The sequence below is a fragment of the Capsella rubella genome, unplaced genomic scaffold (assembly GCF_000375325.1).
Source record: "Capsella rubella cultivar Monte Gargano unplaced genomic scaffold, Caprub1_0 scaffold_8, whole genome shotgun sequence".
Classification (NCBI taxonomy): domain Eukaryota; kingdom Viridiplantae; phylum Streptophyta; class Magnoliopsida; order Brassicales; family Brassicaceae; genus Capsella; species Capsella rubella.
The window spans coordinates 9,404,101-9,430,171 of NW_006238916.1; the positions used below are offsets into that span (position 1 = coordinate 9,404,101).

At 32.2% G+C, this 26,071-nt stretch overlaps 6 protein-coding genes across 6 annotated transcripts; 2 read left to right on the forward strand and 4 right to left on the reverse strand.

Moving 5' to 3' along the window:
• Positions 1-1,326: 1,326 nt before the first annotated feature.
• Positions 1,327-3,224, reverse strand: LOC17876595 (AAA-ATPase At5g57480). The gene has a single exon (XM_006281423.2). It carries the CDS (start codon positions 2,946-2,948, stop codon positions 1,383-1,385), a length of 1,566 nt encoding a protein of 521 aa, XP_006281485.1. The 5' UTR covers positions 2,949-3,224; the 3' UTR covers positions 1,327-1,382.
• A 5,219-nt stretch (positions 3,225-8,443) lies between these two features.
• On the reverse strand, positions 8,444-10,877 carry LOC17876231 (mitochondrial outer membrane protein porin 4). The gene is made up of 7 exons (XM_006280882.2): positions 10,666-10,877; positions 10,209-10,281; positions 10,052-10,119; positions 9,522-9,632; positions 9,355-9,441; positions 9,052-9,260; positions 8,444-8,976 (listed from the first exon to the last, which is right to left on the reverse strand). The coding sequence occupies exons 2-7, from the start codon at positions 10,255-10,257 to the stop codon at positions 8,676-8,678; spliced, it is 825 nt and encodes a 274-aa protein (XP_006280944.1). The 5' UTR covers positions 10,258-10,281; positions 10,666-10,877; the 3' UTR covers positions 8,444-8,675.
• Positions 10,878-11,179: 302 nt separating this feature from the next.
• Positions 11,180-12,659, reverse strand: LOC17876070 (hydroxyproline O-galactosyltransferase GALT3). Its single transcript, XM_006280711.2, has 2 exons — positions 12,184-12,659; positions 11,180-11,928 (listed from the first exon to the last, which is right to left on the reverse strand). Exons 1-2 carry the CDS (start codon positions 12,608-12,610, stop codon positions 11,399-11,401), a joined length of 957 nt encoding a protein of 318 aa, XP_006280773.2. The 5' UTR covers positions 12,611-12,659; the 3' UTR covers positions 11,180-11,398.
• A 1,847-nt stretch (positions 12,660-14,506) lies between these two features.
• Positions 14,507-15,229, reverse strand: LOC17875452. Its single transcript, XM_006281252.2, has one exon. It carries the CDS (start codon positions 15,141-15,143, stop codon positions 14,751-14,753), a length of 393 nt encoding a protein of 130 aa, XP_006281314.1. The 5' UTR covers positions 15,144-15,229; the 3' UTR covers positions 14,507-14,750.
• A 6,867-nt stretch (positions 15,230-22,096) lies between these two features.
• LOC17876630 (zinc finger protein 2) lies at positions 22,097-22,948 on the forward strand. Its single transcript, XM_006281063.2, has one exon. The coding sequence runs from the start codon at positions 22,151-22,153 to the stop codon at positions 22,757-22,759; it is 609 nt and encodes a 202-aa protein (XP_006281125.1). The 5' UTR covers positions 22,097-22,150; the 3' UTR covers positions 22,760-22,948.
• A 2,642-nt stretch (positions 22,949-25,590) lies between these two features.
• Positions 25,591-26,070, forward strand: LOC111829024 (the record flags this gene model as incomplete). The annotated part of the gene is made up of 1 exon (XM_023777658.1): positions 25,591-26,070. A coding segment is annotated over exon 1 (480 nt), but the record flags the coding sequence as incomplete, so codon positions are not given.
• Between the last annotated feature and the right edge of the window lies 1 nt (position 26,071).

A 26,071-nucleotide genomic window follows, 5' to 3' on the forward strand; every position in this document is an offset into this window, starting at 1 on the left:
TATGATACTACTGATATAATTTACATATTTATGTCGTATTGTAGAGTGACATGTCTAGTGGCCAAGTTTATTTATAATAAATTAGTTGAATAATTAACAGAATTGTTTTTTTTCTTTGAAAGAAGTTAAAAGTGAGCAGAAGCTGTGGGATCCTAAACACAAACCTCTAAAAGAGAAGATGAAAAAAGAAAGAAAAAGAGATCGTGAGCAACTTGGCCTACAAGATCGTCAACTTTAAGTCTTTAACACTTCACATTTTGATTAAGAAATTATATAATTTGAGTGTTCATTGACAAATAAGAACGTATGCTTATAATATAATAATGCAAGGATGATTCTAAACCGTATACCTAATATATGACAGCTCTACTTATCACTATACAAAAAAGTACCAATTATTTTGTTTGGTTTTGCAAAAAAAAAAAAAAAGGTGTCTATATTATAGCAATCACAATACAGTGTATATAATAAAATGGCGAGCACATATGCTATACACGAAGGTCAGTTCAGTTGGATCAAGATGTCCGAAAACGTTTTAAGTTAACTATTCAATATCGTCTTCATCCGAGAACCATGTGTCTTCAATGATAATAATACCCCCATCGTTTTATCCGTTTTCAAAGAGGACTGTATTAAAAATGTTTTTAAGAGATTTTAATTGTTTTGGAACCGGCCAATTTATTAGATATATATAAAGAGACTTTCAAACTTATATTTTAGGGTCCGAATGGTAACTGCGGTTTTCATTGCGGGATAAATGCTGTGCGGTTCAAATAGTAACAAAAATATATAGATATATATGTATTTGTAGATATTTTGACACTGTTACATCATTGTTGCGGTGCGGTTTTGTAGTGCGGTATGGTTACCATTCGGAGCCTTATACTTAGACCATAGACTAGACTTCCAAAATAATGGGTTTAACTAATAGACTACCCAAAAAAAAAAAAAATTATTAACTAAACGAATGATTACTAATTTGACAAATATATGGTCCAATAGTAGTTTATATAATACATAGTGCTAAATGGGTACCCAATGAAATACACTTTTTGCATTTCCCATTCCCCACATACAAAAACAAAATCCACATCAAACCACTTGCCTTTTGAGCCACCTTTCTAACCTCTCCTTTTAGTTACAAACCTTTACATATTCTTGTTCTTTCACTTTCTTGACTCTCCTAGTTTTACACTTTCATGAATCATGTTTCATCTACCTAACATCAACAACCAAAAAAAAAAAAAAAGAACAACAACAAAGTAACTCAGCTTATAAAGATAGAAGAAAGAACACAACTTTTGATTTTGACCATCATGATTCTACATTATATAAACTTTTAAAAAAAAAAAAAAAAAAGACAACCAAAAAAAACACATATATCAATCTTCTCTAGTCTTACAAATGTTATCCTCAAGCTCAATCTCTTCTTCATCATGATCCTCATCATCTCCATTCTGACTATCTATAGCCCTCTTCTCTTGCTCCTCAACAACTTCCAATTCCGTCAAATTTCCACTCCCGCCCCTCATTTTCCCATCTTTCACATTTCTCTCCCCTCTACTCTTCAAATCCTCCAACAACTCCCTAATCGCCTTCTCCTTATCCCTCCTATTCTTAATCAGAGCCTCACTTACATCAGCAGGAGTCATCTCAGCCTTGTCCACCACTCTCTCCATCTCCTTCAACACGTCCTCGTCTATATCTTCCACCTCATACCCCAAATAGTTCTTCAGCAAAATCTTCAACGACGGGAAATTACAAAAGCTCATGTAGACATGCATATCCATCCTCCCACTTCTAAGCAATGCTGGATCAAGCTTCTCTATATGATTCGTCGTAAACACAAAGATCCTCTCACTTCCACAACAAGACCAAAGCCCATCTGTAAAATTCAACAAACCTGACAAAGTTATAGTATTCCCATTACCACCTTCCTCCCCTGAACCACCCGAACCCGAACCAGACCCGTTTCTTGTTTCTGCATCGTAATAGCTCCGTTGAGTCGACGCATTGCTACTGTTCTTCTTCCGGTTAGTCAGATTGATCGAACAGTCAATATCTTCAATCACAATGATCGACTTAGAACTCGTTTTCATCAGCAGCTTCCTCAACTCCGAGTTACTATGAACCTCAGTGAGCTCAAGATCATAAATGTCGTAACCGAGATAGTTAGCCATAGCTGCGATCATACTGGACTTACCAGTACCTGGTGGTCCGTAAAGCAAGTATCCTCTTTTCCAAGCCCGACCAGTCTTCTGATAAAAGACTTGACCTTCAGCAAAATCCTTAAGATCATCCATGATCTGTTGCTTCTTGATCGGATCCATAGCTAAAGTTTCGAAAGTACTTGGATGCTTAAAAGGAACAGATTCCCATGGATGACCTCTCGAATCAAGTGACCCACCTCTCGAATTCGTGTAGAGCAACCGATCTTGATTTTTCCGACGAATCTCGTTAGCTCTCTCCATGATGTAATCAAGATAAGAATTGAGTATCAAAGTTTTGTCCTTTTTCTTGATTCGTAGAGTGAATCCACGTTTCTCTTCAGGTAATGGTCTCCAAGCAAAAGTCTGAGTTTGACGCTGTGTAACAACGTGTTCCCATAGAACTGTAACGCCGTTGAAGGTGTCGACGATTGAGTCGTTGTTGGAGAGACCGAAAGTGATGGAGGAGGAGTTAACGGCGCGGGTGAGGCTTAAACGGTTTCCGGCGATTGAAACGGATGAGCTAAGGTAAAGCTGAACGGCGTTGTAGAGCTCGTTGGTGTTGACGCCGTCGATCTCTGTTATGTCGAAGTAACAGTAAGAAGAGAAGAGGTGGAAGACTCTGTTGAAGAATTTGAGGAAAGCGAAACGGAGCTCCGGTGGGAATATTGATTGCATTAAGCTTTGACAAAAAGCTAAAACGCCGAGAAGTGAAGCTAACGATGTCCAATACTCTTTCATTTTTGAGAGATTAGATCAAGCGCAAAACAGAGTTGAATCAAAAACAGAGGATTTTTTTATAGAGAAAAAGGTGTGAACTTTACGGTCGAAATCAACGTGAGAGACAAAAGAGGAGTACGGGTTTTGAGATACGAGGAGAGATTAAAGATGGGTTTGATTTGATTTATCTATTAGAGATTATGAGAACTCGGGGGAGAGATACAAGGAAAGAAAGAAAAAAAGGTGAAAGCTTTGAGAAGAGAGATGAAGAAGAGAGGAAGAGAGAGAGAGAGAGAGAGAGAGAGAGAGAGAGAGATGGGTTTTGGTGTCAATTTATAAACTTTGTTTGACAAAAAAAACTTGAGAGAAAGGAAGAAAAAGCCTGGTGATGGTGAAAGAGGCAAAGAAGGGAAGAGGTGGGGGAACAAGTGTAAAAAGGAGAAAAATAGTTTATTAAAAAAAGTTTGGGATTTGGAGTTTTTTTCTTTGAATATATGAAATGTTGAATTTAAGGCTTAATTACTAGTAATGGAGTTGCTGGATTTGTGTGATTTACAGTCATTATGTTTTTTTGGGACTTTTCTTTTTGTTTTCTTTCTAAATGTCTTTAGACTTTTCCATTAATAAAAAAAGAGTTATTGACACTTTGACCCACTTTGTGGGAAAATATTTGCAATCACACCCACTTTGTGGATATGGTGTACTTTTGGTCATGTTAAGTTGAGTTTGCAAAATGATGTTGACTATTATGCCCTCGATTTGTGTTTGCCTGGAAAACAAATAGAAGACTTACGTATAAAACGTGAGCCATAGGATGATAATTGGATGAGGAGATCTTGTGGCTGAAATTAAATCCTGGATTTTTCTCTCATTCTCTCCTTCTTTCTCTCCCTTTTTTCCTTCCTTTTTTTTGTTATTATCATTTTCGGTGGGTATTATAAAAATAATATATTTATTTATATATAATAGGTTATAATTATATTTTCTTTACATTTTAAGATGCATATTGATATATTTTAGATGAATTATTATCTTATATACTATCCATATGTTGTTGAACATTTGTTCATTGATAAGTGGATGTTCTATTTGTATTTATAATTACTTTGTGTTTAGTAATATGAAAACATATTAAAACCTATTTCATGAAAAAATTGCGGTTAGGTAAAAAAGTCATAAATAAGTCTTAACCCCTAAACCTTAAATCGTATACCCTAAACCCTAAAACCTAAACCCTAAATCTCAACAAAACATGAAATTCTTTACTCTTATAGACTCAATAACTTCCGATGGGTTTGAAGCTGTAACAAGAGAACCTAAACCCTAAATCCCAAATCATATACCTTTAACCCTTAACCTTATGTCCTAAACTCTAAACTCTAATCTTAAACACTAAACTCTAAACATAAACCATGAATCTCAAACCTTACCTCTTATCCAATTTAATTTAGCTCTAAAACAAAAGCCATAAATCATACACTACATTCTAACCTACAAACATTTTAATGAACATCCAAGCATATCCATGCTACTGTAACCACATGGATATATATGGTCAATGTATCTAAGTGAAAAGAGAAAAGAATGGAATACGCAAATTAAGCTAACAAGAAAAACATTGGAAGATGACACGAAGCTAGAGTGAAAGTAAATAAATTATTTGAAAAAAGTTATAAGGAGAGGCATCGTGGAAGTATGAAATTTCTTTACAAATGCTAAAACATATACACAACATGTCCTTAAACATTAAACCCTAAACCCAACCACTAAATTCTAAACCCTAAACACTAAAATCTAAACGTAAACCATAAAAGCTAAAACAAAACAATAACACTAAAACTTAAACTCTAAGCCCTAAACTGAAAACCCTAAACACAAAACCCTGAACTATAAATCCTAGACACTATAGAATTTAAAGAATAACCGACTCTATCCACAAGTATTTCAAAAAATATTAACAATAAATCTCAAACCCTAAACTCGAAACCAAAAATCATAAACCCAAATTCATAAACCCTAAACACGAAACTCAAAAATGTATAAAACTAATCAATGTAATACCAATGGATCATATGTAAGTGAGCAATGGACTCATTACACAAAGAAACCATAAAACCATGACCCGAAATCCTAAAACGGAAGTTTTTAATTGATCTTGAATTTTGATTCCACAAAGGTATCCATTGTTATTTCTTTGTTGATCTTGAGTTGTCAGTTAGTTATCATCCATACAATCATGTCCATATGGATACCTAAGTAATCTTGTTGATAATAAACAGAGCAATTGTATAGCAAAAATTTATATAATTGTAGTTATGTTCACTTGCATTTACTTTTGAGATTTGGAGCTGACAATGAATCATTATTCTCTTTTCTTTCGTTGAAGGTTCTCCTCTGATATTATTTAGTTCAGTTTGATTTGCTACGAATGATAACCATGTGTAAAGGGTTGTATGGATAGGTCAGAAATACTCACAAATTTGGGAAGAAAATACACAAACATTTACAAAGTATAACAAAAACACAAATAAATAACTATTTTGTGAGCTTCACCGCCGAAGAAAATTATGTTTGAGATGGAACTGTTCAAATCAAATTCAATTTTATTAGTGTCAAGATGAGAGATAAAGAGAGGAAGGGGAAGAAAAATAAAATAAAAAATGAAGTGTGTGTGATGAAAGAGATACGAAGATAATGAAGAAGACATGTGAGTTTGACAAAGAGAGAGAAAAAAGTGACAGATATAAGGAAAAATAAAATAATTTAGTGTTTGGATAAAGTGAAATAACAAAAGAAAAAAAATGAAGAGGGATGGAATAGTAATTTTTTCTACATAAAGTATAGAGGTAGTAGAAAGTAGGTGTATGTGTTATAAAAAGTTGGTAAAGTGGGTTTTGATGCAAATAATTCATAAAAAAAGTAACGTATTTAGACTTTTTTTTTAAGATACATTAATAACAAAATTTTGTAACGGATTTTTCTAGTGTTTGTCATCTTTGTATTAATTTTATGAGAAATGAAACTATATAATTCACGCCTTATTATAGAGAGATTTATTTATGCACGTTACCAATAGTAATTTAATTACAATGAAAATTTTTTAAAACGAATAATATAAAAAGATAAAAGAAGAAGTGATGTAATGATGTGATAGTTCAGTGAATAAGGTTAAAAAGATTACTGGGGTTGTTACAGAGTAATGTACGTACACAGCTAAAAGTAAAATGCCTTGTGAAAATTCTAACAGCAAAAATTTTATAATTTGATTTTCTTTTGTTTATTTTTGGGTGCAAATTATAGTTTGGTATATGTTTGTGAATACTTTTGTGTTGTGACTGTTTTGAGAAAAGAAAAAAAAGCTTACAGTTTTGTGGAGATATTGTTCACGTTGAGCTCCCTCGAACTATATGATTGTTTTGTGAAATATTTTTTGTTTAAATAGAAAAACAAGATGAATGTGCATTATAAGTTTATAACAAACAAATGCAGTTTTAAGAAATCAATAAAAGAGGCAAACATTTCATGTGCTGCAAATAATTTGGAATAACACACATGACAGTTTGACAGATACATACTTTGAGAACATTTGTATGGGCTGGGAATAATTAAATAATTCATTGGCTCAAACAATATATGAAACAACTATTTCATTGCTTTTGTTTAAATCTATACAAGTTTACAACTAATCTTGTTTTGTCATTTCTACACAAATGAGAAACAAGTCAACTCTTGTTGTTTTATAAAGCTAAGCCAGAAAGGGCAAATGTAATTAGCAACCTTATTTACTTATTAGCAGCCCTTTTACTTTACTTCGATTCAGCTTTAACTTTTTTTACATTTAGATTTTAGAGTTTAAGATATCTGAAAAGTATGCATCATCTTTTTATATAGTAGATTGGAATTTGTTTTCTTTTGTCAGAAAAAAAAACTGGAAATTGTTATTGGTGAACAAAATTTTTGGTAATTTAAGTTTGCAATCTTATAAATTATGAAGATTATTAAACGGAAACTAGCAAGAATACAGGAATGTCAAAGGTGTTGAACATTTGAGAACATTAAAGATTGTCAAGATTTCTGACTTTTAAATCAATGGTTGTAAATTTTGACTTTCGTCTTTTTTTTTTTCAAAAACAAAACCAATTGAATAGCAAATAATTCTAACCAATACATTACCAATTCCCACATAATACAAAATCTTTTCATTTCTTATTTTACTTTGAAGAACCAAATCCACTTGCCTTTTTAAAATCTCTCTCTCATTTTTTAGTTAATTGGCAACATATAGAATTAGCCCATCCATAGAGTATGTATATTAGCTTTCACGTAACACTCTTTTTGGTGCGGATGGGCCGGCCCGGCCCGATATGAACAGTAATGATTATTTTATTTGTTTTTGAACCGCAATAGCAAACCGGTTCTAATTCTTAATATGGTGATTTATATACAGTAAAACCTCTATAAATTAATAATGTTGGGGCCATGGAAATCTATTAATTTATACAGGTATTAATTTATCGATAAATTAATAATTATTAATTTATAGAGAGATATTCCTAATTTGGAAAATATTTTCAAAACAATATTTAAAAATAAGATTTAATCATGATAATTAGTATTTTATATATTCAATTACAAATAAAATAATAATAATTATGTATTAAAATAGAATGCTAATTATTTTTCATATAGTAAAATATTAGAAATAAAATCTAACAAAAACTAATGTGTCTATATATATACATATATTTTGAAAATTTTACCTAATTATTAATTTATAATATTATTGGGACCATATATTTACAAAGGATTTTCAAAAAAATTATTATCTTATTATTTTATCGAAATATGTCTAAAATTACACTGGTCCCAACTTGGGACCGGAAAAATTATTAATTTATAGAGATTATTAATTTATCGAGTATTAATTTATAGAGGTTTTATGTGGAAGAAGATGCCAGAATGAAGAATCCGTGGAATGTCCTCTTAGGTTGTCAATTAGGTGATAAATCTCAATTTGATCGACTTGTAGTATTATTAATCTTGCATGTTCGTGTCTTAAGAAAGACGTATATGTGTGGATATTCTTTGGCTTTTTATTTTCTAACTTGTTTACTATATTTTTACTCTGCTTTAAAGTCTTTATACATTTTCGACTTCTTCTGCCTCTATGTATTTCAGGTGATGATTTCTCAGAAGCAAAACTGTATTCTATCTCTCTGGATTTTCTTTTCCTTTTCTTTGGGTGTTGCAAGTCTTTTTCGGACACTGCTTTGCTATAATTGTTACAACTTCAATCAAACCTTAAGGTGGTCTTTGCGTGTTCATGTGATCAGATTGATAATCTTTACACAACATAACTACAGGACTGAAACCAATATATGAGATAATATGATATATTCTTCTCTTATTTTGGAGAGAAACACAGAAGAAATTAACGGCCAGGTTGATTCATGCTAGCTTAAGGCAATTATATCAATTACGAGGGGACGACGGTGTTGTACGTCTTTACAAATCGATCAAATCAAATGAAACCAAAGTCTAAAAGAAACATGAACAAGTTTCATCTCAAAAATCGGGTTTTGCTCACTCCCTTTTCTTTCACATCACAATGAAAAACAAATATTAATGCAAATGTGATTTAATAACCCTACAAACCTTCTGTTTGGGGGCGATTTTTTAGCACTTTGGGAAAAAAATTGAATTGTTTAATTTGTGTTCCACAAACTGATAAGAGCTCTCTTTTTTGTTTTATGGTTTGAGGGCAAGGGCGAGACCAAGCCTAGGTGAAGAGGTCACAGCCTTGGAGTCATACTCAGCTGAGAAAGTGATGAGCGACTTCGGTCTCCATTCTCTCTGGACCACCATCCCTGCTTTCCCGTTGTCAGAGAATCGGGTCTTAACCACTGTGCATGGATCCAAAGAGTGGGAGCTTCCGACGGTGAAGCTATTGTTATAGTTGGAGAAGCGACGAATCAGTTCTGCACCAAAGGATGTGGTTTGGTTCACTGTGTGGACGTAAGTAGCTCTGAGACTCTCCCCTTTATCCTCCCTACAGTGTCAACAATCCCACTAAGCAACAACCAAAAGCAGATAGAAAAATGGAGCATCGTGTTTTGATTCTTACAGTATGAGTGCAGCAGAGACGTCTTGGTTGTTGAAACTGATCCCTGCATTGTACTTGGTTAGTGATGACGAAGCTGTGTCGAAACTGACTTCACCACCAAGGTATACATTCTTGCTTCCAATAGTCGCTGATAGATCTAGCAGAGGAGTTGGGTTGAGGCCAATACTGGAATTAAGCGTTGCATGAGGATGAACATATTGCACATCCAGCTGAAATAATAGCAAATAAACAGGTCATGACTTGACATTACAATTTGACTGAGACCTATAATAGTCATGTTTCTAATATGGGGTATACACTGACCTTGCCCGACTTGTGATCAGGTATTTTGAAGCTAATAACAGCTTTAGCAGATGGCATGAGATTTTTGACAGTTACTTTCGTAGACACCTGCATAAGAAATATGTTCAGTTATATGGTTTAGGACAGTTAAGGTGCAAAAACATGTATCACTAGAGAAATATACTTACACTTGAGTGGCTATCGATTTTCAGATCAACAATGGTGTTTTGACCTTTATATAGTGTGCTTATATCGCCAAAAAAGAAATCATCCTTCTTCAAACCAGTAGCCACAAATTCCTGTTGGACAGAAAATTTCATTATACAGTATAGTTTACATAGTTTTTTTTTTTTTTTTTTTGGTCAAGTTTACATAGTTTAAATGCAAGTTAATAACATTAGTTTGAGGAGGAAGTGAGCCAAACAGCCCTATTTAGATGACACTAGAATCACAGCAAAATTTCACCAACTAATGGTGCATCCAACCTCAATATATGTACATAAACTGCATATATAGATTCAAAGTGCATAATTCTAAACAATTACTGCAACCATTTTGGACTCAAAAAAAGCATGCAATACCAGTATTCATTAGCACTTTCCTGATATCTTGAGCACAGTCTATATCGTGGCACACATTATCAACGGTATATATAAGTAAATTATGATTTCTATAAGATGGATTTACTCCATTCGAGTAAAAGTGATATCCTACTTACCGTTCCTGTAGCACTCAGCATTGTCAGAGTAAACTTGTGGTCAAAAATGTAGTCCTTGTTCAGGAGATCTGCAGGTTTCCAATTACTAATAGTCAATAAACTGGAACACAACACAGACAGTAACACCAAAGCAATGTCCAAGACTTGTTAAACTTACCTTTGGCTTTCTTGCCAATATCGGCAAACGGAGCTGGACTGCTTCCCATCTTCAGATGTAGAAAATAAAATGCCTACGAAGTAGAGTAGAAACAAAAGTTAGAAACACAGTAATACCAAAAGCAAAATCACCATTATTCAAAGATTCACCTACAAAAACCAAAACTGCTCTGAACTAATCAACAATTAGATGTTAAAATTCAATTGGAACCAATCCAAATCTTCAAATTCCTACATTCACAGGTCTCTTCTATACCATTCCCTACAAATCTATAGCCTCTATGTTAACTATCTAATTGAACAGATCAAGAGCAGAATCTACCTATCATTACCGTAACACAATCACTCTCGCATAAACTAAATTCAAAAACTAGTCAGCCATAAGATCATCTCAGCTCGTTATACACGAAGAAGAGGAAGAATCAAAACAAAAAGAGAAAGAGAGGAAGATTCCTTACGATGCGAAAATGGAAGATCAACGAATAGAAACGGAATCGATAACAATCAAAAGGAGCTTCGTTGGATAAACCCTAAACTCTACTTCCGTCGCCTTCGATGGTGGAATCAGGCGACGGCGGCTGAAGAAGAAGACGAAGACAGTAAACACTATTTCGCAGTAAAATTAAAACTTAAAAAATAAAATATAAAAGGCCTCGAGAAACTCAAAGGTGAAGAAGAGAGGAGAAAGGCCAACACTCTCGATGAGAGCAATGATAATGTCACTTGACGTTGAGCTTCTGTCACGCTTTTCCTTTTTTTCTTCTGAATAAAGGCTTTTTGTTTATTCGTCTGTGATATAACTTATGTCACGGGCAAAAAAGCTTGTATCTGATTCGTGAGGCCCAAATACGGGTGAGGGTGAGATCAAGCCCAGGTGAAGAGGTCACACAACTCACAACCTTTTGCATAACATAATTAGGAGACTGAAACCATGTTAATTGCAGATAACTTTATTAGTATTATCTAAACATATCCAACCATGTTAATAATTCTAAATCAGAGCAATGTAAACCTCATCATAATCACATAAGAAGATTAGAGAGTTACAAACTACAAAGTCTGGTTTACTAATCATCCCACCAAAAATAATCGATTATTAAAGAGTATTAACGATCACAAAACCAATTTTAAGTAAAACAATACAAGTATAAAAATATAATATAAACCGGTAAAAGCAAACGAAAAGACTATCTAGGGTATGTGGTATAATTTGGAAGGCTTGAGATTGCTAGTAACATTGAAATAGTTCAACGTACGTATCCACTTCTCTTGGTTCTTCAACAAATGAACCGCAATAGTGTCAGGCCAAAGCTCATGTGTGCATCGAGTCGGTGGCTCAGGGAAATTATACATAGACCACTTAGCGTTAAACCTGTTTTTTCCTCGTCGTCCTTCTCTAATCCAATCGCCAAACACTTTGTCTTCAGGACCTTCTAGATGTTTCTTGGGAATTTCCGAGTCTTTGAGCCAAACCGCAATGTCCCATGACACTAAGTAACCCATTCCTGACATGTAATGGACGAACGGGTCCATGCTTGGACATGGAATGACATAGCCGTAGTAGAGATCTTCTCGAGGTAGTGGTCTTAAAGATGCAACGAGACTTTCCAGTCTTATGTATGTGTCGTCGTCGGCTTTCATCACGTAATGGTACGGTGGGTTAGGTGCATCGGTTTCGTTGAATAAGTCTGGTAAGCTTGAGAAGTATGTGTACGTTTTGCCTGTAGAAGAATTAAGTTAGTTAAAGTTGAACTAAGCCGATCCAAATCGAACTAAGTCTTTGCTAAAGACTAAATCTAGAGGAAAGAAGCAAAATTCAATTCGACTTTTGTGTTTTTCTAAGTTACATAATCAAACCAAACATTTAGCAAGTTTCTGTATGATTATACCAAATCAAACCAAGCATATATATATATATATATATCCAAAAATAAAATAAAGAGTGGTTTAATTTTGAGATAAACCAATTTAATTACCTTTGTTCATATTCTCATTGCAAGTGAGTATGATGATATCATCATAACGCATAATCTCTAAAGCAACAAGCACTTTCTGGTCTTCTTTAGTCAAGTTACAGAACACGAACTTCACATCAACCTTAACACCGTCCGGAACAACTTGTGTCCCGTAGATCATGCGGAGAAAATGCCGACGTGGGTACTGATCAGGAAGTGTAAGGATTCCAATAAGAATCCTAATCTCATCACCACCAGAAGAAGACAACAACGGAGTCTCCGATGAACTATTATTATTCATCGGGACGTTTGACAAAGCACATCTTCCAAAACTCAATAAGCTATCGAATCTGACTTCGTTGATGAAAGCTAATACACAAAGAGCTATGATGAAGAAGAAAGAAGGGATAATGAACTTTCTTCCTTCCGATCTTGGAGTATATTTCATCTTCTTTGCTTCCTTCAATGGAGATGATGAGAAACAGAGGAGGAAGAATGTAAGAAACTAAATAAAAAAGGAAACTTTTTTTTTTTTGTTTTCTACCTTAAATGAAACGCATATGGATATTTTGATATTTGGGTTATGGGGAATCAAAAAAGTAGGGCTTTAGAGAAGCTTAAGGAACGTGAGGTTCAAAGTAGAGTTTGTAAACGAAGCAAGTGCAGTGCTTCAATATTTCACGCCATTCATCATGCTATTGTCTTCTTATTTATATATATATTACTTGTGATTTCTGTTTGTTTTTTTTTTGTTTTTGAGTTCTGAATGAATCATCTTTATTAATTTCCTACATTCTTATAAGTTATAACAAATATAAGTCAAATTAATTCAACTTGAATAAAGTGGTGGATCTAAGCCTAATGTCTGGCCAGAAGTATAATAAAATGTTTTTGTTTTAAAATATATACATATAGTGGTAGTAGTACTGTAGTAGTAGCTTGCAAAAATGAAAGTTGGGTGTGATTTGGAGTCAAAAAAATAAATTTGGTAAAAGAGAAATAAAGGAACGTGGGTGGGTTTCGAATATCGTGACCCGCAACAGTCTCATCTTGCCACTTATTTAATTAAGTCGTTGACTTGTACTAGATCTTAGTACACGCTTTACCTTTTCCTTTTTCTGTTTCCTCTCTACTTGCTTAGATTGATGATTACCTCATAATTTTGTCTATTTTTGTTAATACGATTTAAAGAGATTTATTAGTATCTATCTATAAGAAACATTATGATCTCAATGCGAAAGTGTGTGGGAAATGAAAAAATAGAAATGCAAAAGTGTTTGTAGACTTTACATTGGCTTATAATTTTGCAAAGTCAAAACGAGTAAAATGGTGTTTAGTATTTGGATTTATGGGCTTAAAGCGTAGGGTAACATAGCCTAAGAGCAACATTATAGATACTATGTTAATTAGGGTATCTTACATTAATTTAGTATTAATTTTTAAAAAGTAGAATTTAAGAGTTTTAATTTTGTTTTTAGTTCTGAGAAGTGTTTATTGGTAGGATCTTAAGTTGGGTATCTTAGAAAAAAATTATTTTTTTAAAAAATTTAAAAAATTAATAATTTGTAATTTAATAAAATCTTATAATTATTGCAAATTTAGAATTTGAAAACATACAAAAGAGAGAGAGATTATAAGATAGAAATTATAACATAAAGTATTGTAAATTTAAACTTGATTGCGAGAAAATTTAGAGTGTTCGACCAAATCGTTATTCAATTGTTCATGCTTAGCTCGATCTCGAAGTCGAGTTCTAACGGCCATTAGATTGACGAGATTTGAAGGCATATTTGTATTATACGAGAAATTCATTCGTGTACTTCCGGCAGTTTCCGTTTGTTGAAATTCAATGACATCAAACTGAGTATACATATCTCGTTCATCTTCATTTGATTAAAAAATATTTTCCCACTAAATATTTATCATCTTAGCCAATCAGACTTTATAAAAAAAAATAAAAAAATCAATCAATCATAGTCTGCCACGTAGGCGTCTCTTAAGCCACCAATGATATCTTCTCCAACATACTCCAGCATGGGTATCTTAACATTTATTATGTTTTTTGATTAAAATTTAAATGCTATTAATGTTAAGATACACCTTAAATCCTGCTGATAATGTTGGTCTAATGTCAATAATGTCCAAAATACAAATTTTAGCCCAATTAGGTCATTATCCATTAGAAAAAGAATAATGTTGTGTAGGCATATGGACTATGGAGGACCACGATTCAATTACGAAGATAAAAACAAAAAATATAATGATGATCGCAAGAAACTTTATTATGTTCATAATGATTGAAAACAAGAATATATATTATGGCTTCGAATATATAAGCAAGCAAGCAACAAAACCTTTCAATACTCGAATCGATAAAATGACATTACATATATTATCACATTTTTCTCTCATGAGCTCACTATACATTGGTAAATTATAAAATGTAAATGAACAAATGTGATAAGCCTACCACTATAAAATTAAAAGATATAGCAGGCCATCGTCAACTAAGACCCAATCAAAATTATAGGATCTTGTTATTATTACAACACATACGAACGAATGAATAAAAAAAAAGAAAAGGAAAATTAAGGTGACCTGTAGTTGAAACTCTGATTATTACCCAAACAATATTTAAGTTCCAAAGAGATTTGTCTCTCGATCTGAAGCTGCTTGTAGAAATTAGCTATGAACATCTCAGCTTTGCTGTCTATGTCTTCGTCCGAAGATGGATCATAACTCCCGGCTCTATACAACGCTCCCCTTGAAGAACCGTTTGAGCACAGTTCACTCTCTGTATAAGCCGCTGCTAAACCGGGTCTCTCGTTGAAACTTAACCGAAGAGACGAGGAAGAAGAGGAAGAGCCAAGCATCGGTACGAGACTCCATAGGCTGTTTATCTTGAAACTTAACACGAACTTCACTTTATTCACGGCTTGTCTGAACCGGTCTAGTAACGAAACGTCTTTGCTCTTTGCCATGTCAGCAAATACAATACCTTCTCTTTTTTTTTCTTTCTTGTTGGATGAATAACTTTTTTTCTCTGCCTTCGTAATGGATCTTTTGTTTTGTGTGTGTGTGGATTTTGAAATATGTTGGAAATGAAAAGGGAAGGGTCTTATATAGGACACTGGTAATGTCGGCTGCAGCCTCTAGTTCTACGCAATTTTTCAAAGAAATCTGTATAACACATAGTTTTTTAAATTATTATAATGTATAGATATAGATAGGAATAGGAAACTGATTGGAAGTTTACGTACCAATATGGAGGCGTATCAATATGGTTTAGCGAGTGATATTATTAAAATTCGTTCTAGTTTTTTTCTTTGAATTTTCCGAAAGACAAGTGGTGTGCAAGTACATGCAAAAGATCGCATATTCTCGAGTATATTATGTGTTCTAGTTGGGTTACTAGTTACAACTTACAAACCATGTACGTTTTAAGAGTCCCTGCATGGGAATTATAACTCAAGCTAAATTGAAAATGGCATTTGAAGATTTAGTACCAGACGACCGATTAACTTAAGTGTTTTTTCTACAGATTCAACCTCTAGAAATTTAGAGGTCTTATTTATACATGTGAGATTTAATATTGAACACATGTTATTTAATTAAATCGAAATATAACTTATATAGACAGGGGAATAGAAAGAACTAAAGAAAAGAATGGGTCAGTCAACGTTGCGGGCGCAGACTTTCTTAATCGCGTTGCTAGTTTTTTCGGTTATCTTGCAAGACACGAATGATAAGAACGACTGTTCTAATAAAAAAATTTGGGTCAACCTATTGTTCTACTTAATTATGGTTTTATTTATTTTTTATGTGGCTTTTATTAAGAAAATAATTGGGATTCATCAAATATAATCAATATCATATGTTCACAAACAAAAAAATTAATATTGATATATCATTTTTAAGTTGTTAAGAAAGAAAGTTATATGAAAAGTAAATAAATTTGCAAGCTTCATTATATAAAAATTAAAAATTTCGTTATTTTGACTAATCAATCATACTAATCTTAAGTTTGATAATAACCTTGTTGAAACAAAGAATAAAAGCATGAAAAAAAAAAGAATAAAAGCATGAAGCCTAATAAAAACAGAAACTCAAATTTAAGTGAAGACAAAGAGATGGTAAGCCCATTCCCATTATTAAAGCCCGTGCTTAAAAGTTGCCACAAGAGATCTAAAGTCTTATTAAATCGAAATGTCTCTATTCTCTGCTAAATGCTTCTAAAATGTGTAAAGTTTATGGATAATCTTTACAACTTTTCTTGTATGTATGTATATCTTATAAGATCGTTGTGTAAAGTACTTTAAAAGCAGTTTCTTCAAAAATAACAATCAACTAGAGATAACTGTTTCTGTTTTGTTGGATACGATTCACACGACATAATCAAAATCACATACAGTATATTGTTAATGACTGAACCAAAAATCCTAAAAAAGATGAAGATTATAACATTTCGTTTGGAGAAGTAGGAAAAAAAAAACAGTAAAGCGTGGAAAAAATGACAAGACACCAGTTTCATGTTCACGCTTGCAACTTCCAATTGTCAACTTTGCTTCACTCTTTTGTCTGCCACCTTTTTCTTTAAATCCGTTTTAATTTTTTGTGGCACAACAATTTAATTGAAATGCATATACAACTCATATCCATTTTGATTTTGTTCTCTTCCCTTTTTTTTTGGTCAAGTCCTCAATTCTTTTTAGCCTCCTTAATTTCATTGATAGTTCCAGCTATTCATTTGTCAAAATTACAATTTGGTTGCTGCAAAAAAAAAAAAAAAACACATACTGTACATATTATTCTGCTAACCTAATAATTTTATACCATTTCTATTTGTGTTACATAACGTGAACTATGAATTTCTTTGGAAAAAAAAAAGAACCATGAAGCTCATGGGTATGGTCTATACATAATACATTACATGGAGTGGCTAATACAAATGATTATCTAAAATATAACTGAAGCTCGAATTATTGCGGGATGGAGACGTTAGGAAATGTAGCCAAAACGTCCGAAACAATTATTATGATGATATAGCATTGTTTCATAACCAAACATTTCATATCATGAATCTGTCGCTATTTTCGATTGTTTAAGGATGTGTGTTGTTAACTCTTCGTCGGTCGAAGAACTACAAAGCTTTCGGTATAGGACAAGACCCGAAAAGAAAGTGACGTGGGGATTGGGATAAGAACACAGTAAAATGATGAACTGAGATTGCATTATGCATAGTATCATCCTCTCTTTTTAAGAATAATGTATATATATCACATGAATTTTGTTGTTTTATAGATTCTTCCACTAACAAGTAAAGTTTATAACGATTGAAGCTTGTACAGTGACTTGCACCATACGGTACAGTTTGTTTTTCTTAAGTGAGTGTTGCTTTAGGTTGGTCCATTGCAAATTTCTTCGGCTCTCTCGATTAAATATCTTAGTTGAGATCATGGACCTACCAATATCAACATAATAAATGTTGAATTAGCACATATAATCACAGTTTTGTAATGTTTGTTTACATGTTTTACTATCCAGTATCCATTATTATTTATTATATGTGAAGTTTTTTAAAAAACTATAATTTATGAGTACATATTAAAACGAATTCATATTTCGCAGTTCATCTACTAGAAAAACTAAGGTTTTAGCACTTAAATATTGTTAAAAAAAAAGATTATCAATTGATTCTAGTATTTTCAGTATAAAGTACTTTATCATCCAAATATTCATTTTTGAAGGTATTTGCAAAAATTATACTTTATTCTCCTATAGTTTTTATCTTATCTTAAAAAACTTAGATAATGTGGAGTAATTCTTCCATATATAAATGCATGAATCTTATACATCTATTAGGTAGAATGTTCAATAATATTTTCAGATCACCCTATATATCCACATATTCCAGCAAAAAAAAAAAAAAAAATTGTATAACGACTAGCCAAAAGTTAGTATTTCGCCATCCACAAAAGTGTTAATTTGTTACTCATTTCTAATATACACTTTAAATTATTTGGTATATATTCAAGTATATATCGTTTTATAACTATAGGGCATATACATTGACAAACACAAACCATGTGTATGAATTGAATATGAGGTAACAACAAATATTGGATTTGATATTAAACTAAGATATTCTTATTAGAAGATGGACAAAGAAAAACATGTTCAGAACCATTCCCGTCTAAGTTCTTTCAATGGATATAATTACATACTATAGTAGTAATCATAAATACACAAATCACAGACCAGATATTTGTTACAAAAGTACAAAGACTATATGCTTGCTTTGACTGATCATAATTTATAATATGATATCGCGGATTAATATGTATACTATCTTTTTCCCACTAAAATCTTAATTTAGAATCTGTATAGAAGTAATCAAGAAAAATTAACATGAACATAACAAATCATGTGAAACAAATCTTGTTGTGTTGTGTCTCTGATAAAGAGACAAAATGCTCAGCGCAAACCTAGCCGACTGTTTAGATTATAATCCCATAATCATGGTCTAATCTTGTTCTAATCATTCTTCTTATTTTAAAAAGTGAATTATGAGTTTATTAGTTTTATATTATGATCAGATGAGATCTGATCCTCTTGATACCTTTTTTTTTTTAATGTAAGTGGACATAATGATAATGGGAGCGTAGTGACGCTGATTTTTCCTATTGGTTGACGTCGTACGCCGAATTTATAGAAGCCAATCAATTTGATGAGTATATTTTTTTTTAAACAATCAACAAAAGATTATATTAATAATTATTTATTCATCGCTTTATACTATAATTCAGTCCCATTCACTTCCCATGTGACATCCTGAGTTGCTTACATTGCTACTATAATTATTTAACTAAGATTATACAAATTTATTTAACAAACAATATACTTATGCATCGTTCAACCTATTGTATCCCAAAACTGCTATAAATGTAAGAGCTTTCTATTTTTTAAGATAACGAGGCATTTGTCTATTTTGATTCTGTTTAATTTACGTGGGAAATTTAAGTTTACAACATTTGTTGGCAATAAAAATATACTACCACTATTTTATTTTATTTTTGCAAACCAAGAAATAGCTAGTTTAATTTAACATTAAATTCAAAAAAAAAATAGCTAGTTTTTAAACATTTCACGAGAGAGAAATTTTTATCAAAACATGTCTCTCGTCTACCTGAAATTCTTAATAAAATTTTCACTGTAAAAGGTGTAGCGCTTTTATTTTATGTTCAAGATCGAAGAAAACTATTTTTTTTTTAAGTTTTCTTTTCAAAAGAATTAAGTAGTATAAAACTAGTATTGGTCTTTTTTGGAAAATGAACATGTAGTGATTATTATTGTGTCAAAATTTAATGTTAGAAAATATGAAGGTACATGCATGGTATTTATATGGACATTGTGTTTTTTTGTTCTTTTTTTGTTTGATAAATATTTATGTGGACATTGTTGTCCAAATTTTTTTGATAAATTTTTAGTGGACGCAATCTATCGTATAGTTTATACGTCTACGTTTTGTCCAATTAGTTCCTTATAACAACATTGTAACATGATAACATAGAGAGGTATATGCAAAAAGTGTGTATGTACATAATATACTATGTATAGTAGACTAATCGTCACATGAAGTATTAATGTCGTCCCATCGTAGGACAAATAGATTTGAGGTGGACAGCAACATAGTCCAACCTTCTTTTTTTATTTTTCTTTTGGTCGCCTCATCTTCCACGTCTCCTCATAATCAAATCATATAATTGCATTCAGGTTTCTATAACAGCAGAAAATAAAAATCAAATACATATGTCGCCGTGTTATATATTTCAAAAAATTTCTTTTCATTTCACATTTCGACTTTTAGTTTGTAATATGATTTGTCATTAATTGATTGGTACAAACAAACTAAATATATACATGGATTTGCGAAAAGACAATATAACAGCAAACTGTATCGACGTTCGACTGAATTGTTTGTTTCATACCAATGAAAACTAGTTTAACACTATAAAACTATAAAATTCCACCCAAACTATCCTGTGAAAGTCTTAAAATTTTTATTATAAAGTCGGATCCAAACAATATCTTAAACATATATTAATGACTAGTAATAAAGTGTTCAGTTAGAAATTTGCTTCAGTTTCATTTCACATTTTTTAATCTTAGGTTCTTTTTTCCTTTTCTTTTGAGTTTAATTAGGAAAACTACTAATCTAGTAACCAAAATTAAATTGAATTTTGTATGTATCAGTAAGAGATGGTTTTTGTTTTGGTTTATGCTCAGATTTACTAGAAACATGCCACTATTTTGTGAGAAAAATTACATTTTAGTTTGATTTGTATTCACCTTTTTTTTTCTTTCGAACATACAAAAGATAAATTCAGTTTAACCAAACAAAAAAATGTAAGTTAATGTTAAGTTTAGATTGTTGACAAAAAAAATGTTAAGTTTCGATATATATGCGCATGGGACTCAAACAAAATGATACTTATAAATTTGAATTTATGGTTAGTGGCTGCATATAAATTAATAATTGATCAATCAGTTTCACTTGGCGGGTTAGGAAAGTACCATCAAAATTAAAATGACAGAAAAGAAATAAATTAAAGAAAGCGAAACAAGCTTGAGAGATTAGTACAAAAACGTAACCTATCTCAATCTTTAAACGACAAAAGTCTTAATGAAACATATGTACACATGACATCGATGTGTCTTCTTCATTGATCGAAAGTGATTATAAGTTAAATGAATCCATTCAAACTGAAATGACTTCTGCGATTATAAACTCATCACCAAAGGCAAAACGTGATATATCCAAAGTGGGTTCACTGTGGCGCAGTCCACATCTTATCTGGTACGAACGCCTCGTGAAGCGTTGGATGGATGGGTTGATCGTACGGTGGGCGATGGTCTCAATTAATTGGGGGTTAACATCATCTTACATGTTTAAGCTGAGTCAAAAAGCTTTATCTCGTTAAGTGTTCATTGCCATTACTGGAAACTTGATAAGAGAGCTTTGATCTTAAGTCTTTCGTTTTTTCATAAATTATTAATTGAACCTAACAGCTGTTTTGATTGATACTCTTATTCACTTTTCGTGTTAGACAATTATGCCCTCTCTACCAAAAACTTCTCTCTTGATTGAAATTTTGAGATAAATTTATGATTATGTTTACCATTTATAACTTTCCAAGTACTAATCCTCTCATAGATTAGAGAAATGTGTATCCTAAAATATATTTTATGAACGACATTACTATTTGAAAACCAGTAAGTTATGTATCCTAGTTTTATTAAAAAACTTATGAAGTACAATATAATAATGATGTCGAAAAAAGTACAATATAATTAGTTTGTTTGAATTTTACTTTTTCATAATCAACTGACTTTAGATCAAACAATTTGATTACATGTATATTTGATAAGTCATAACATGACATAATCTTAAATGATTTCTCACCAAAAAGTCATAGAGAATTGGCTTTTATTTATATATTTGCTGGTCTTTAATTAATTATCTCATTGTATATTTTTTGGTATGAATTTAAATTTGAAGACTAATAGATTTCTAGGTTATGCGTAGAAAACTATGGTATGAATGGAAAAAAAAAATCATCTCAAAAATTCTATATACAATCAAAATAACTTAAGTAAAGTCTAAGGTATAACTTAGTTCCAATTAGAAAATTAACTACAATGGCTCAAATTAAACTGATATCTTATGTGTCCGGTCTTAACAACTACCACATGGGACATCATTCTTAAGGTGTTCAATACTCTAAAACGATACCATTAGATATATTAAAATAAGGTATCGAGAAATTATATAAAACTTGGGAGGTAAATAATATTAGATGGACCGACAAAGGGTTCAAACTGTGCCATTAATGGAGGCGACAACACTTGGATCCCCACTGATTCTTTCAGCTTCCATGTCTCATCTCTCTATCTCTCTCCATACTTTACAGTCGAAGTTGCACCCAACATGAGTTTTGAGCAAACCTACGCACCTTTACACCTTAAATATAATGCCCCTCAAGCCCAAACCCTTCAAACAAACATCTCTCATCTCTCTAACTTCTACTTTCTCTCTCTCTCTCTCTCTAGATTTCTCTTTCTCTCGCTCTCTAAACACAGAGTTATGGACTTTCAGCCAAATACATCTCTACGTCTAAGTCTACCAAGTTACAAGAACCACCAACTAAACCTAGAACTTGTTCTCGAGCCTTCTTCTATGTCTTCTTCTTCTTCTTCTTCCACTAACTCATCATCATGTTTGGAGCAGCCTAGGGTATTCTCTTGTAACTATTGTCAAAGAAAGTTTTATAGCTCTCAAGCTCTTGGTGGTCATCAAAACGCTCATAAGCTTGAGAGAACCTTAGCCAAGAAGAGTCGAGAACTCTTTAGATCCTCAACTACTGTTGATTCCGATCAGCCTTACCCATTCTCCGGCCGCTTTGAGCTTTATGGCCGTGGCTACGAAGGATTTGTTGAAAGCGGCGGCTCAAGGGACTTCTCCGCCCGCCGTGTGCCGGAGAGTGGTCTTGATCAGGATCAGGAGATGAGTCACCTTGACTTGTCGTTAAGGCTTTAAAAATAATCGAATATTTTGTTAGTCATATTTTATCATATCGATTGTCAAAGCTTTATATTATTCGACAAGTCTTATTACATATTAGTCATTTCCTCGCATCTTAAGAGTTCACGTTGTAACTATAGTCCTAAATTCAACTCAAATCTGATTTTGGAATATCATATCATACCTATATATTTCTGGAATTGATTAAAATAACTAAGTAAAAATGAAGGATATATATGTATTTCTCTATATAGATGGTTATTTTAATTATACATAGTATAAGAACATACTATATATTACTGCATTATAAAATGAATGAATGTCGCTTGTATATAATACATTATTGATCAATATATCAATGTGCCCCGACAAGGAGACATGTGCTGCGAAACTATATACTTAGTTAAGTAAATTTTTATATATAACATTTATCCACATAGACATCAATAAATACATATGAATACGTATATCCACTAGTATTTTTATATTCCTCTTGAGCTCATTACGTCATTTTTTCATTCTACTAGCTAGTATCCTAATTATGAATGTATAACCAATGAGGTTTCTTTATGATGTTTTGATCTTTCTCTCTGTATAAGTTTACTAGATGAGCAATTTCACCATTTTCGTATTTTATCATGTTTGATAGATCTTTTTTTTTTGTTCTGTTGAAATTTAACTGAAGAAATATAATAAGACCATTTCCATAGTTAAATTAATTATGCAAGGAAGGAAAAATTTATACAAAATTAAAAAGAAGAAGTAAAAATATCTTGTCTCAAAAGAAAAATGGTTTCCTAAATTCCATTAAAATTTTCGATATTTACACTAATTTTGAAGAGCCTTTTGTTCACGTCTAGCTTATTCTGTAGTATGTGATAACTTTGTTACAACCATGTGTGTTCATTGAAATTTCTGGGGATCAATTAATTTAGAAAATCTCTCACCACAACACAAATTTGTACCGTTCCAAAAGTAAAAATTAATTAGGAGAGATAGGACTTATTCACGAAAAAAGGTTGTTGACGTATCGTTTAATTGTTGGATTGTAAAAGTTTTCAGCCTCCTAATGAGGAAATCTAATTTTGTAAAAGTTATTATTACTTGTACTTGGTACTTTTACTATTGATCATGCATTTGCTTCTTATTTTTAAGCATATGACAGCCGGCAACATGACGATCGACTATGCATATAGTTTATTGAAAAATTATGAAAATTAAGGAAGGTAATAAAAAATACTTCAAAAGACCATTACATAAGATGATAATAATTTGCCTTAGTATACCGTATATATGGTTATCTAATTTGGTTAACCGGTAATGGAAGTGAATACAAGTATTTTTCATAATTAAATTGATATAAAGAAAATAAAAAAAATAGACAAGAGTGGCGTGTATGAGATGCGGGGAGAATGAACAAACTTGAAAATATGACATTAAAGATGCAATAATTCAGTGTATGAATCGAGCAAGTCACGACGATCACTTCCTCGAGATAATGTCTCCCTTATTCATAACCCTAAAAGGTAAATCATAATTTGAACACAAAGAAAATTAAAAGTTCTCATAGAAAACGAAAAAGCTAGAGTGCTATATTATTATATACACAAGTACTATTTTTTCTTTTTAAAAAAAAATAATGTTTAGACCGATTTGTAATAAGTAAACCAAAATTAACATATCAGTAGTGATCATCGCTTTGACGTCGAAATAATGGGGTACATGGAATCTTGATAACTTTATTTGTGGACATTATATGAGATTGAAGGGATGTGTAAGAGAGATGAGTGTTATCGTCAAAACACAAATGCAAACTTCTAAACTTTATTAGTTATCAATCTTGTCCATCATTCATTTTTAACAAGAGAGACCAACAAAGTTTTCCAACGGAACTCCTTTGTTGTTTAAATACGGACTTGAGAGTTTTAGACGTAATGATCTTAACTGGTGGGTCCAAACGGTGTCGTATCAATCAAAGTCTTTTTTATTTTATTATTTTTAAGTAGAGATATGCAAATGCTAATGCCATCATGATTTTCAAATTTTTGTTTTGTAAAAAAGCAATAGAGCTTAGAAACATGAGTTACAGAGACTAATCCTACGACAATGATTATGTTCTGTTTTATGATCAATCATATGTCAGAAACCTCTAAATTTTATGTATGTGAGTTTAAAAAATGATTATGAAGTTTGAACTATCTTTATTTATTTATTTATTTTTGATATCGGGAAGTTAAATCATCAGTCACATGAATTGAAAAGTTAACTTTTTTTTTGTCAACATCTTTGAATTAATATTAAATTATCATTTAGTACGTTTTTTTGCTTCCGTTTTTATTTGGTAGATTTTCACAGGTTTGACTTTACCCCTACGTTCTAGAGAGAAGAAAAAATAGTACAGTATGTATTATGTATTTCCAGTTGTCTATATTTTCAATATTTGGAGATCAATTTTAAAATTCAATGATATATATTCTCTAATATATGTGTGGTTTAGTTTTCATCATGGTGTTAGGAAATACTATCGTTTCAATATTTTTGTAGGATGTTCAAATATTTGAAATAAATTATTTAATTTTTTTTCGACAAGAAACTAAAACTTAAAAGAGGCACAAAGTAGTATTTTCGAACGTAAAGAATTTATGAATAAAACAATCAATTTTGTTTACAAGGTTATATAACTCAAAATCTGTATGATCTGGCTCCAGATATTAGTGGGCTTTTAAAAGCCCATTATATTACAGAAACAAAAAGCTCACGTTAATTTTGTTAGCGGTCTTTTTCTTTCAACTAATCGTTGAGAAAACACTTCTTAAATTCAAAATGTCGATATAGATAATGATGTAATGCAAGACTCTTCTCTCCCAGCCACAGTTATCGAGAAACCCTCTTCGACCAAAGCTTCCGACGCCGGTGGAGGTGCTTATCGCCGGCGTCGGGATCTGACTCCTCCGATCAACATGTTCTGGTTTCTACTTACCTCGTCAATCATTTTAGTCCTTTTTGTATCTTTGCAAGCTTTGCTTCAACCCTCGCCAATCCTCTCTCCCCCACTGCTCTTTAACGACAACCAAGAAACCAACGACAGAGGTCGAAGTTGGGGTTCGGCGTTTGCCCTCCCAGTTTACCTTTTGCTCGTTCAACCTTCCACTCCCAGGTCCAGAACTAATCCAATTACCCTAGAAGAAATCTCACACCGGACTTCGTTGATGGCAGGAGGTATATCTCTTGGACCGTCAGATGTGCCATGTCCGGTGGAGACGTCGACGGCGCACGGCGAGTTTTTCTTATGGGCGACTCTTTCCAATTTTAGAAAGATTTCTCACC